The sequence below is a fragment of the Xenopus laevis genome, chromosome 7S (genome assembly GCF_017654675.1).
Source record: "Xenopus laevis strain J_2021 chromosome 7S, Xenopus_laevis_v10.1, whole genome shotgun sequence".
NCBI lineage: Eukaryota > Metazoa > Chordata > Amphibia > Anura > Pipidae > Xenopus > Xenopus laevis.
The window spans coordinates 18,502,541-18,517,238 of NC_054384.1; the positions used below are offsets into that span (position 1 = coordinate 18,502,541).

General features: G+C 40.0%; 1 protein-coding gene across 1 annotated transcript in view; it reads right to left on the reverse strand.

The window, feature by feature from the left end:
• wbp1l.S (WW domain binding protein 1 like S homeolog) overlaps window positions 1-13,048 on the reverse strand; it is a 46,884-nt gene extending 33,836 nt beyond the window's left edge. Inside the window, exon 1 of the mRNA XM_018227440.2 lies at window positions 12,163-13,048. Within this exon, the coding sequence (XP_018082929.1) occupies window positions 12,163-12,222 (60 nt within the window). The 5' untranslated portion in view covers window positions 12,223-13,048. The remainder of the gene's footprint in view (window positions 1-12,162) is intronic.
• Between the last annotated feature and the right edge of the window lie 1,650 nt (window positions 13,049-14,698).

Here is a 14,698-nt window from a genome sequence, read left to right on the forward strand (position 1 = left end):
TGACCACTATACCCTCAACAATATCAATAAATAATAAACAAGGACCAGCAACAGCAGATTACTTTGAAAAATGGGAATTCACATCGGTATCCACGACCAGCTGGATGACACCCTGCTTCTTATTGATCACCAGGGCTTGGTAATATCAATACATATATACAAGCATACCTCCCAACATTTTGGAAACAGAATTTTTTTGGACCACGCCCATTTTTGTGACCACATCCCCTAATTACCATGTCCATTTTACAAAATTTGGCAGGTTATGAAAGTTTGAACACATTTCTGTGGTTTTTATGGGTAATTACAGTTTTGCTAATGAAGGTGAATTGCCCTTTAAGTTGTGCAAGTTCTTATCTAAAACCGTTACAAAAGTATGTTAAGTATGTATTCTGGACTCTCTGCCAAGAGCCAATTAAGTTAGAAACTTTGTATCTTTTTCTGGCAGTTCAGTGCAGCAGATCAAAGAGAAACTCGGGACATATCAGTACATATCTGGGACTACGGGTTGAGCTGTCAAAAGCGGAACTGTCCCGCTCAAAAAGGGATGGTTGGGGTATGAACAAGCAATAACAATCAAAAATGTGTGTATTTAGATTTGCATGGACAACCAATGTGACAAGTGCTAAAGGAACAGTAACACCAAAAAAATCTATGTATGGGATCCAGAAACTCATTATCCAGAAAGCTCCAAATGATGGGAAGGCCATCTGCCGTGGCCTTGTGCATTTATATAGTCATGAAACTACTTGCTGAGGTCTAATGTCTTTCCATTTTACAACAGGGTAGACATATATGGGACCCGATATCCCGAATCCATCTCCCATGTCTTCTATAGATTTAAATATAAAACTAAAATGACAGTGCTTAAATGGCTATCCTAACTAAGAATTTCTCATTGAAAAAACATTTCTCATATCGCTATGAACCATTGCTGCAAAATATACATTTTCTGAATCTTCGCAATCACTATCAAGTATACAGGTATGGGACAGGATATTTAGAATGCTCAGGAAATGAGGTTTTCCTGCTAAGGGATCTTTCCGTAATTTGGATCTCCATGATAAAAAATAATTTAGACATTACTACAACCCAATACTCCAATAAAGATTAATTATATCTAAAGGTGGCCATACATGGATAGATCTGCTCGTTTGGCGATGTCGCCAAACAAACGGATCTCCCCCAACGATCGGATCCTAGCATTCGGTAAACGGGCGGTCGGATCGCGGGACCGCATCAACGAACAGATGCGGCCGCGATCCGACGGGATTTTCTGTCCCATCCGATCGAGATTCAGATCTCGATCGGGGAAGCCCGTCGGGGGCCCCCATACACGGGCCAATAAGCTGCCGACACAGTCTGTCGGCAGCTTTTATCGGCCCGTGTATGGCCACCTTTAGCTGGGATCAAGTCATATACAAGGTACAAGTAAGGGATCCGTTATATGGAAACCAATTATCCAGAAATCTCCGAATTACGGAAAGGCCGTCTCCCATTGACCCCATTGTATCCAAATAATTAAATTTTTATAAAATGATTAGTTTTTTCCCTGTAATAATAAAACAGTATGTTGTACTTGATCCAAACTAAGATAACAGTAATCCTCATTGGAAGCAAAACCAGCCTATGTTGGTTTATTTTATGTTTATATGATTTTCTAGTACACCTTAGTTATGGAGGTTCAAATTACAGAAAGATCTGTTATCTAGAAAACCCTCCGGCCCAAGCATTCTAGATAATAGGTCCCATATCTGTACTGTTTTAGTATTACGGAAAAAAAATAAATCATTTTAAAAATTGTAATTATTTCATTAAAATTAAGTCCAATGCGAGATGGATTCCTGATAATGGATCCAATATATGTACTGTTACAAAAATGGAATTGAATATTCTAATTGAATAGTCACCAAGGAGTTCCACGACCATTTATTATAATTATTATTTATTATAATACACACAAGGCCTATGGTCATGGAACTCCTTAGAGACTACTAATATCCTCCAGTTTTAAACAGGGGGTTTATTATTTCATAGATATTATATAAATAGGAATGTCTTCTACAGGCTCAAATATAAAAGTAACAAAATTACTGCACTTATATTGTCTTCCCAACTATTAGACAAGTCCTACTAGGACAAAAATACATTTTCTGATTCTTAGAAATCATTATCAAGTAGGATTTATATTCACACCAATGCCATAGCCAGGTTTGCGATTTTCGAGATACATAAACATAGATATTTAAATAAACGACATCATTACATGGCAAGCACAAAAATTCACCCATAAAATGTAATGAGAATATGTATTTTTTTTTTAATTAACCCTTTAAATGCCACAGATCGTAGAATCTACGTTCTGTGGCAAAGGTACTTGAAATGCCACAGAACGTAGATTCTACGTTCTGCAGCACTTCCGGGTTCAGAAGCGGAGGAGCGGCTGTTAGAGCCGCTCGCTCCGTTCCTGCTCGATCCCCTGCCCCTAGGCAACAAGCAGAGCAGGGATCGAGTGGCCCCTGGGGCGCGATCGCCCAGGGGCCCAAAAACAGCAGCAGGCACGTGTTACTTACGTGTCCTGCTGCTGCAGCCTGCACCGGATCGACGATCTCCGCCCCCACAGCACACAGACAGGAACCACGAGGCAGATGTCTTCCAGGGAGTCTTCCTGATCGCCTGCAACAGTCTCCAGCGATTTTTTCAGGTTAGTGCAACAATTACACACACAAACACACCAACACACACTTATTACAGTAATACACACTTAGATTCACACTTACACACACTTACACATACATTTTTGGGGATTGGGGGGGTCACTTACACTCACTGCACTTACACACATGTGCACACGCACACACGCGCACATAACATGTAATTTACCATTTGTACACACGCACACGCACATACATGGCATTGTGGCTTTTTTTTTTTTTTTTCTTATCGCATCGTCTCTTTTTTTGGCTGAAAAAAATGTTTTATTGCCATTACGAATAGCGTATTCGCTAACCGTACTGTGCAATATCTTTTTTATGTTATTTCGGTGATTATATTGCAATTTTGGGTATTTTGGTGCATTTTTAGCCATTTTATTGAATTTTTAGCCATTTTATTGCATTTTCAGCTCTGCGTATGTTGTGTTCACTTGTTTCTAGCTGTATAACCTGTTTGGCCCAGCTAAAATATTCAAACTGTGATTCTGACGGCCGATAACACTAGTCTGGAAAAAAAACATTGATTTTTGTGGTTTTATTGGATTTTTTTGCATTTCACTCTTTACTGCCTTATTTTGTTTTGCCTTGTAAATTTTATCTACTTTATATCCATTTGGGGGTCTCTGTGCGCCACATAGTTTGGTATATCTATGCATATTGGGCATCAAAGTGTTCAGTAGACCCCTGGCGTTCATATTTAGGATGTTTTATGCTGATACGTTACGAAATGTGGGGCATATAATGGGGTAAAATTCAAGCTTTGTGACGATTTTCAGAAATTTGATAAAAACCGTTATGTTCAGCATTGCTTTGCAGTTTGGCAGTTTGCAGTAGAAACACTTATTTACCCATATTGGATTCGTCAGAATGTGTACTTTCTGAAAATATATGGTTTTCTGGGGTCTCTGTACTGTTAGGGGGGTCTAATGTCGCATAATACACACACCAGGTGCTCATATTGCAGCAGCCAGCGCGTCAGCCGTGAAAATGTATATACACTATTGTCATTTGGGGGTCTCTGTACACCACATAGTTTGGTATATCTATGCATACTGGGCATCAAAGTGTTCAGTAGACCCCTGGCGTTCATATTTAGGATGTTTTATGCTGATACGTTAAGAAATGTGGGGCATATAATGGGGTAAAATTCAAGCTTTGTGACGATTTTCAGAAATTTGATAAAAACCGTTATGTTCAGCATTGCTTTGCAGTTGGCAGTTTGCAGTAGAAACACTTATTTACCCATATTGGATTCGTCAGAATGTGTACTTTCTGAAAATATATGGTTTTCTGGGGTCTCTGTACTGTTAGGGGGGTCTAATGTCGCATAATACACACACCAGGTGCTCATATTGCAGCAGCCAGCGCGTCAGCCGTGAAAATGTATATACACTATTGTCATTTGGGGGTCTCTGTACACCACATAGTTTGGTATATCTATGCATACTGGGCATCAAAGTGTTCAGTAGACCCCTGGCGTTCATATTTAGGATGTTTTATGCTGATACGTTAAGAAATGTGGGGCATATAATGGGGTAAAATTCAAGCTTTGTGACGATTTTCAGAAATTTGATAAAAACCGTTATGTTCAGCATTGCTTTGCAGTTTGGCAGTTTGCAGTAGAAACACTTATTTACCCATATTGGATTCTTCAGAATGTGTACTTTCTGAAAATATATGGTTTTCTGGGGTCTCTGTACTGTTAGGGGGGTCTAATGTCGCATAATACACACACCAGGTGCTCATATTGCAGCAGCCAGCGCGTCAGCCGTGAAAATGTATATACACTATTGTCATTTGGGGGTCTCTGTGCGCCACATAGTTTGGTATATCTATGCATATTGGGCATCAAAGTGTTCAGTAGACCCCTGGCGTTCATATTTAGGATGTTTTATGCTGATACGTTACGAAATGTGGGGCATATAATGGGGTAAAATTCAAGCTTTGTGACGATTTTCAGAAATTTGATAAAAACCGTTATTTTCAGCATTGCTTTGCAGTTTGGCAGTTTGCAGTAGAAACACTTATTTACCCATATTGGATTCGTCAGAATGTGTACTTTCTGAAAATATATGGTTTTCTGGGGTCTCTGTACTGTTAGGGGGGTCTAATGTCGCATAATACACACACCAGGTGCTCATATTGCAGCAGCCAGCGTCAGCCGTGAAAATGTATATACACTATTGTCATTTGGGGGTCTCTGTACACCACATAGTTTGGTATATCTATGCATACTGGGCATCAAAGTGTTCAGTAGACCCCTGGCGTTCATATTTAGGATGTTTTATGCTGATACGTTACGAAATGTGTGGCATATAATGGGGTAGAATTCAAGCTTTGTGACGATTTTCAGAAATTTGATAAAAACCGTTATGTTCAGCATTGCTTTGCAGTTTGGCAGTTTGCAGTAGAAACACTTATTTACCCATATTGGATTCGTCAGAATGTGTACTTTCTGAAAATATATGGTTTTCTGGGGTCTCTGTACTGTTAGGGGGGTCTAATGTCGCATAATACACACTCCAGGTGCTCATATTGCAGCAGCCAGAGCGTCAGCCGTGAAAATGTATATACACTATTGTCATTTGGGGGTCTCTGTGCGCCACATAGTTTGGTATATCTATGCATATTGGGCATCAAAGTGTTCAGTAGACCCCTGGCGTTCATATTTAGGATGTTTTATGCTGATAAGTTATGAAATGTGGGGCATATAATGGGGTAAAATTCAAGCTTTGTGACGATTTTCAGAAATTTGATAAAAACCGTTATGTTCAGCATTGCTTTGCTGTTTGCCAGTTTGCAGTAGAAACACTTATTTACCCATATTGGATTCGTCAGAATGTGTACTTTCTGAAAATATATGGTTTTCTGGGGTCTCTGTACTGTTAGGGGGGTCTAATGTCGCATAATACGCACACCAGGTGCTCATATTGCAGCAGCCAGCGCGTCAGCCATGAAAATGTATATACACTATTGTCATTTGGGGGTCTCTGTGCGCCACATAGTTTGGTATATCTATGCATACTGGGCATCAAAGTGTTCAGTAGACCCCTGGCGTTCATATTTAGGATGTTTTATGCTGATACGTTACGAAATGTGTGGCATATAATGGGGTAGAATTCAAGCTTTGTGACGATTTTCAGAAATTTGATAAAAACCGTTATGTTCAGCATTGCTTTGCAGTTTGGCAGTTTGCAGTAGAAACACTTATTTACCCATATTGGATTCGTCAGAATGTGTACTTTCTGAAAATATATGGTTTTCTGGGGTCTCTGTACTGTTAGGGGGGTCTAATGTCGCATAATACACACTCCAGGTGCTCATATTGCAGCAGCCAGAGCGTCAGCCGTGAAAATGTCTATACATATTGTCATTTGGGGGTCTCTGTGCGCCACATAGTTTGGTATATCTATGCACATTGGGCATCAAACTGTTTAGTAGACCCATATGTTTATATTTAGGATGCTTTATGCTGGTAATGATACATGGACAATACGATGCTGGAAAGTTGAAGCTTTGAGGCAATTTCCAGATATTTCACCAAAACCGCCAAATTTGGCAAAGCCTTGCGACTCAGTAGTTTGGAGCAGAAAGGCATGGGTACCCATTTTAGATTCTGTAGAATGTGTACTTTCCAAAAATATATGGGGTTGGGGGGTAAACATCTATTTCTGTGTTTTTACCCCACAAAAATGCAGTGAATGTGTTAATTTTTCATTAGCTGAAGTTACCCACCGGACAATTTGTATGTGCTAACTTCATTTTGGGGCCTCTAAATGCCATATACTTTGGTAAACTTATGAACGATGGCCACCAAAATGTTCTGAGGAACCCTGGCAATCATATTTAGGGTGCTTTTTCTTAGTACGTAATGACACATGGGTGATATGGTGCTGGGAAGTTGAAGCTTTGAGGCAATTTTCAGATATTTCACCAAAACCGACAACTTTGGGAAAGCCTTGCGACTCAGTAGTTTGGAGCAATAAGGCATGGGTACCCATTTTAGATTCGGTAGAATGTGTACTTTCCAAAAATGTATGGGTTTGGGGGTAAACATATATTTCTGTGTTTTTACCCCACAAAAATGCAGTCAATGTGTTGATTTTTCATTAGCTGAAGTTACCCACGGGACTGTTTGTATGCGCTAACTTCATTTTGGGGACTCTAAATGCCAGATACTTTGGTAAACCTATGAACAATGGCCACCAAACTGTTCGGAGTAACCCTGGCAATCATATTTAGGGTGCTTTTTCTTAGTACGTAATGACACATGGGTGATATGGTGCTGGGAAGTTGAAGCTTTGAGGCAATTTTTCAGATATTTCACCAAAACCGACAACTTTGGGAAAGCCTTGCGACTCAGTAGTTTGGAGCAATAAGGCATGGGTACCCATTTTAGATTCGGTAGAATGTGTACTTTCCAAAAATGTATGGGTTTGGGGGGTAAACATATATTTCTGTGTTTTTACCCCACAAAAATGCAGTCAATGTGTTGATTTTTCATTAGCTGAAGTTACCCACGGGACTGTTTGTATGCGCTAACTTCATTTTGGGGCCTCTAAATGCCAGATACTTTGGTAAACCTATGAACAATGGCCACCAAACTGTTCGGAGGAACCCTGGCAATCATATTTAGGGTGCTTTTCTTAGTACGTAATGACACATGGGTGATATGGTGCTGGGAAGTTGAAGCTTTGAGGCAATTTTCAGATATTTCACCAAAACCGACAACTTTGGGAAAGCCTTGCGACTCAGTAGTTTGGAGCAATAAGGCATGGGTACCCATTTTAGATTCGGTAGAATGTGTACTTTCCAAAAATGTATGGGTTTGGGGGGTAAACATATATTTCTGTGTTTTTACCCCACAAAAATGCAGTCAATGTGTTGATTTTCATTAGCTGAAGTTACCCACGGGACTGTTTGTATGCGCTAAACTTCATTTTGGGGCCTCTAAATGCCAGATACTTTGGTAAACCTATGAACAATGGCCACCAAACTGTTCGGAGTAACCCTGGCAATCATATTTAGGGTGCTTTTTCTTAGTACGTAATGACACATGGGTGATATGGTGCTGGGAAGTTGAAGCTTTGAGGCAATTTTCAGATATTTCACCAAAACCGACAACTTTGGGAAAGCCTTGCGACTCAGTAGTTTGGAGCAATAAGGCATGGGTACCCATTTTAGATTCGGTAGAATGTGTACTTTCCAAAAATGTATGGGTTTGGGGGGTAAACATATATTTCTGTGTTTTTACCCCACAAAAATGCAGTCAATGTGTTGATTTTTCATTAGCTGAAGTTACCCACGGGACTGTTTGTATGCGCTAACTTCATTTTGGGGCCTCTAAATGCCAGATACTTTGGTAAACCTATGAACAATGGCCACCAAACTGTTCGGAGGAACCCTGGCAATCATATTTAGGGTGCTTTTTCTTAGTACGTAATGACACATGGGTGATATGGTGCTGGGAAGTTGAAGCTTTGAGGCAATTTTCAGATATTTCACCAAAACCGACAACTTTGGGAAAGCCTTGCGACTCAGTAGTTTGGAGCAGAAAGGCATGGGTACCCATTTTAGATTCAGTAGAATGTGTACTTTCCAAAAATATATGGGTTTGGGGGGTAAACATATATTTCTGTGTTTTTACCCCACAAAAATGCAGTCAATGTGTTGATTTTCATTAGCTGAAGTTACCCACGGGACTGTTTGTATGCGCTAACTTCATTTTGGGGCCTCTAAATGCCAGATACTTTGGTAAACCTATGAACAATGGCCACCAAACTGTTCGGAGTAACCCTGGCAATCATATTTAGGGTGCTTTTTCTTAGTACGTAATGACACATGGGTGATATGGTGCTGGGAAGTTGAAGCTTTGAGGCAATTTTCAGATATTTCACCAAAACCGACAACTTTGGGAAAGCCTTGCGACTCAGTAGTTTGGAGCAATAAGGCATGGGTACCCATTTTAGATTCGGTAGAATGTGTACTTTCCAAAAATGTATGGGTTTGGGGGGTAAACATATATTTCTGTGTTTTTACCCCACAAAAATGCAGTCAATGTGTTGATTTTTCATTAGCTGAAGTTACCCACGGGGACTGTTTGTATGCGCTAACTTCATTTTGGGGACTCTAAATGCCAGATACTTTGGTAAACTTATGAACAATGGCCACCAAAATGTTCAGAGGAACCCTGGCAATCATATTTAGGGTGCTTTTTCTTAGTACGTAATGACACATGGGTGATATGGTGCTGGGAAGTTGAAGCTTTGAGGCAATTTTCAGATATTTCACCAAAACCGACAACTTTGGGAAAGCCTTGCGACTCAGTAGTTTGGAGCAGAAAGGCATGGGTACCCATTTTAGATTCAGTAGAATGTGTACTTTCCAAAAATGTATGGGTTTGGGGGGTAAACATATATTTCTGTGTTTTTACCCCACAAAAATGCAGTCAATGTGTTGATTTTTCATTAGATGAAGTTACCCACAGGACTATTTGTATGCGCTAACTTCATTTTGAGGCCTCTAAATGCCAGATACTTTGATAAACCTATGAACAATGGCCACCAAACTGTTTGGAGGAACCCTGGCAATCATATTTAGGGTGCTTTTTCTTGGTGCGTAACGATACATGGGTGATATGGTGCTGGGAAGTTGAAGCTTTGAGGCAATTTTCAGATATTTCACAAAAACCGACAATTGTGGGAAAGCCTTACGACTCAGTAGTTTGGAGCAGAAAGGCATGGGTACCCATTTTAGATTCGGTAGAATGTGTACTTTCCAAAAATATATGGGTTTTGGGGGGTAAACATATATTTCTGTGTTTTTACCCCACAAAAATGCAGTCAATGTGTTGATCTTTCATTAGCTGAAGTTACCCACGGGACTGTTTGTATGCGCTAACTTCATTTTGGGGCCTCTAAATGCCAGATACTTTGGTAAACTTATGAACAATGACCACCAAAATGTTCAGAGGAACCCTGGCAATCATATTTAGGGTGCTTTTTCTTAGTACGTAATGATACATGGGTGATATGGTGCTGGGAAGTTGAAGGTTTGAGGAAATTTTCAGATATTTCACCAAAACCGACAATTTTGGGAAAGCCTTGCGACTCAGTAGTTTGGAGCAGAAAGGCATGGGTACCCATTTTAGATTCAGTAGAATGTGTACTTTCCAAAAATATATGGGTTTGGGGGGTAAACATATAATTCTGTGTTTTTACCCCACAAAAAATGCAGTCAATGTGTTGATTTCTCAGTAGCTGAAGTAAAGTCCTGAACAATTTGGATGTGCTAACTACATATTGGTGTCTCTAAATGCCAGATACTTTGGTAAACCTATGCATAATGGATATCAAATTGTTCAGTGGACCCCTGGCAATCATATTTCAGGTGCTTTTTCTTGGTACCTAATATAGTTTGGGATATGCGGAGCAGCAAAATAAAACCTTTGAAATGATTTTTCAGAATTTTGAATTTTTTGTTGAAAAACCGCTATGTTCAGACAAGCTTTTATGTTTGGTAGTTGGGAGTAGAGAGACATAGTTACCCATTTTGTAATCGGCAGAATGTGTACTTTTCAAAAATGTATGGTTTTCTGGGGTAAACCTACGGTTTCAGGATTTTTGCCTTGGAATCTAAAGCATGCCGTTTTCTGCCTTAGTGCTTTCAAAATTTGGTAATAGACTGCCGGGAGTTTTTGCTGTACAGAAATCCTAAATCTCCCTAAAACTATACATATCTGGTATTGGCACGTTCGAGAGACATAAGGCTTTCCAAATCAGTTGGATTTTCATCCGTAAAATGAAATATTTTTCTGGTATAAATTGATATACGATGAAAAATGGTAATTTTTCATTTTTTTTTGGTATTTAGCACTATAAATTTTTTTGCACAGGTGTAAATACATGAAAACTCAGGCAGATTTAGAAAGCTCAGTTTCTACCGAAAAAAACAATGTATAGTTTTCCTAGGTAAACTATAGGTTTTCCCCTCAGAAAATGCCCCTAAAGTGAGAGAGCACAAAATGTTTCAAAAACGGCTGGCATTTCGCGTAACCAAAATGTGAAATTCTGCTGGCACTTAAAAGGTTAAAAAAAAAAAAAAAATTATATATATATATATATATATATATATATATATATATATATATATATATATATATATATATATATATATATATATATATATATATATAATAAACCTCATGGCACAGATGCCAATCGCTGCCCTTGTTTATATTTTGAACAACAAGCTATAGATGTAAACATGAAGAATGCAACTTAATCAAACCGTTCAACAGACGGAGTTATGGGGAGACGGAAACAAAAACAAATGGAAGGCATTAGGCTGCGCAATAATTATCAGTAAAGGAATAGGATCCGTTATCCGGAAACCCATTATCCAGAAAACTCCGAATTACGGAAAGGCCATCTCCGTTATAATGAAATAATCCAAATTTTTACAAATGATTTCCTATTTTTCTCTCTTTAATAATAAAAACAGTACCTTCTACTTGATCCCAAATGCCTATTGGGGTTATTTAAATTGTACATGATTTTCTAGTAGACTTAACGGGGTTGTTCCCCTTTGAATTTTAGTATGATGCAGAGATTGATATTCTGATACAATTAGCAATTGGCTATTTTTCCATTATTTCTGTTTTTGGAGTTATTTAGCTTTTTATTCAGCAGCTCTCTAGTTTTCTATTTCAGCCATCTGGTTGCTAAGGTTCAAATTACCCTAGCAACCATGCACTGATTTGAATAAGAGACTGGAATACGAATAGGACACGACCTGCATAGAAAGACAAGTAATAAAAAGTAGCAATAACAATACATTTGTAGCTTGACAGAGCATTTGTTTTTTTCAAAGGGGTCAGTGACCCCCACTTGAAAGCTAGAAAGAATCATAAGAAAAAGGCAAATCATTTAAAAACTATAAAAAATAAATAATGAAGACTAATTGAAAAATTGCTTATAACTGGCCATTCTATTCTATTTTACTAAAAGTTTACTGAAAGGTGAACGACCCCTTTAAGGTATGATGATCCACATGACAAAAGATCGATTATCCGGAAAAATCCCATGTCTGGATAATAGGTCCCATACCTGTACAGCAATAGCACTCAGAACAATACATATATCCTAATAATAATTATTATTATTTAGAAATCAGATAGGAAGTGCCCTCTGTACTGCTGACACTGTCACTCCAGGTCAACTTAAAATAAATAAAAGAGGAAAAGGCAAAGAGGATGAAATGAATGTAAAAGGAACACAGGCTTGAAATCGTTTGTATTTGGAAAAACTACAATTCCCAGCATCCCCTACTGGAGAAGGATAGCGGTTGTAGCAGAGCTGGGATAAGAAGGGGCTGCTCACTGTTACTATACAGGAATGTGACAGCCACCTACCCACCATATAGGACCCTTATTGTTTCTTCTACTCACCGGGGACTCCACGCTGCCAGAGGCGCTGCTGGGAACGGCCTGTGACAGCAAAAGAGTCATATTGCCGCTATGTTCCCTTCCACCTCTCAGCACCCAGTCCCTTCCCTTGTGCCTCTCCAACAGGGACACGGCTCCTGTACCAGGCACACAGGCAAGCTCCGACAAGCCCACCTATCTTGAACGAAGGACGGCCAGACCACGCCTACCAGCAGCAGTCCATTGGACTTTTCTTTTAAAAGTTCACAAAGACCCTATCGCTGATAGGCTGCTGCCGGCACGGGAAGTCGTCGATGATTGGTTTTAAGTGTGTCGGAATCTGGCAGCCATGTTGAGAGAGGCGGCTTTGCTGCGTAAACTGCAGCTTCTTTACAAAAACAAGTTGGTTGAGAAAGGGCCTTTTTACTATAAGCAGAAGCTTTCACGAGTTTTGCTTCTGTCAAGGAGACAATAAACTGCAAGAGAATCGGATACAGTTTCCTATACGTCCAGTTAGTGCCTATAGTGAGGGGTTTGTTTTCGGGCCGTCTGGGAATACTGGGACTTGTAGTTCAGGTTAAAGTTCGCGTCCTACAGTAGCCAGTGCTATGAGTATCAGTCAGGGGCAGTGAGGCCAACAGCAGGTTAGGTTGCACCAGGTCCCTGGGCGTAGACGGGTTGTTTTGTTGTAGAAATCAGCTGACTTGGTTAAAGGGACAGGATGTGGGAAGTCCTGTGCTCTCATGAGTTGTTTGTGTTGTTCTCTGTGTAAGATTTCTCATGATGAACTCATGTCGTGTCCACTTCCAGTTTTGCTTTGAGGGTTATCATAGATGTCCAATGTACAACCCTCAAGCTGTTGTTTAGCACTTTCAAAGATTTTGGGAAATGATGCTACTCAAGGACTGGTTGGTTTCATGTTAAACATCCCTGAATAAGTAACCCCCCCCCCACACACACACACACACTCTCACTCCAACACTCTCACACACACTCTCACTCCAACACTCTCACTCACACACACACACACACACACACACTCTCACTCCAACACTCTCACACACACACACACACACACACACACACACTCTCTCTCTCACTCCAACTCTCTCTCACTCCAACACTCTCTCTCTCACACACTCTCTCTCACTCCAACACTCTCTCACACACACACTCTCTCACATACTCACACACACTCTCTCTGTCACACACTCACTCTCTCCCACACACACATTCTCTCTCTCTTCCACACACTCTCTCTTTCACACACACACACTCTCTCTCTTTCACACACTCACTCTCTCACACACACTCTGTCACACACACACTCTGTCACACACACACACACTCACACACACTCTGTCACACACACACACACTCTCACACACACACTCACTCTCTCACACACACTGTCACACACTCTCACACACACACACACTCTCTCTCACACACTCGTCACACACACTCTCTCTGTCACACACTCTGTCACACACACACACTCTCACAAACACACACACTCACTCTCTCTCTCACACACACACTCTGTCACACACTCTCTCACACACACACTCTGTCACACACACACATTCTCTCTCTCACACACTCTCACAGACACACACACACACTCTCTCTCACACTCACACTCACACACACAGAGGCAAATTTATGAAAGTAAATCGGCGAAGTACCAAAATGACGTCACGCTGGCAAATTTTTGCCCGTGTTAGTTACTTCGCCCTTTCGTAAATTTGGCCCTATGTCTGTGGATAATCTTAGTTACTGATCTCAGCACTTTCCCATAATGCCACCTTGTTTGCTTACCCACTTGTTTTTATAGCTGATTGGTCAGTTGTTTTCTGAAGACAGATATTGCTAACCTGGTCCAAGCCACAACTGGCATAACACAGTGTCCAACATTTGATGCCTCATGCAAAGGTCAGCTTCACACCCTGGTGCTGGAGAAGAGGTGTTCTATTTGGAAAGACTTACAAAATACCCAGACTGTTACTGTTAAATGTCAGAAATAGACTGAATTTCAGAACTGCGTTGATCTCTGAGATCAAGCTCATGCCTAGTTATGACGGTATGAGAGAAACACGTCACTAGGAAAGGGAGTGAATAGAAAAAATGAGTAATAAAAATGCAGCAATAACAATACATATGTGGCGTTACAGATAATCTGTTTTGTATATGGGATCAGTGACCCCCTTTTGAAAGCTGGAAAGAGATAGAAGAAGAAAGCAAATAATCCTATAGCCATTCTATAACATACTGAAATAAACAGATGGGGACAAGGGGCTACAGTGGCTTCAGTTATGTTATATCAAATGAATTCTGATCTGGTTTGGGTTGTTACTGGTAGAAAGCAAAAAAAAATACTCCACTATTCTGTGTATGTGCAAACTGTGTCCTATTGCACTTGTTACTATTGAGTATAGTGATGCATTACATTGTTATCATATCCTAGGATATCTAAAATATGTTTACAAGATTATTCAACCTATGAATTCTACATCCCCTGGTTTTAAGGTTCCCTCGTTTTTTTTTAGATCCCACTAAT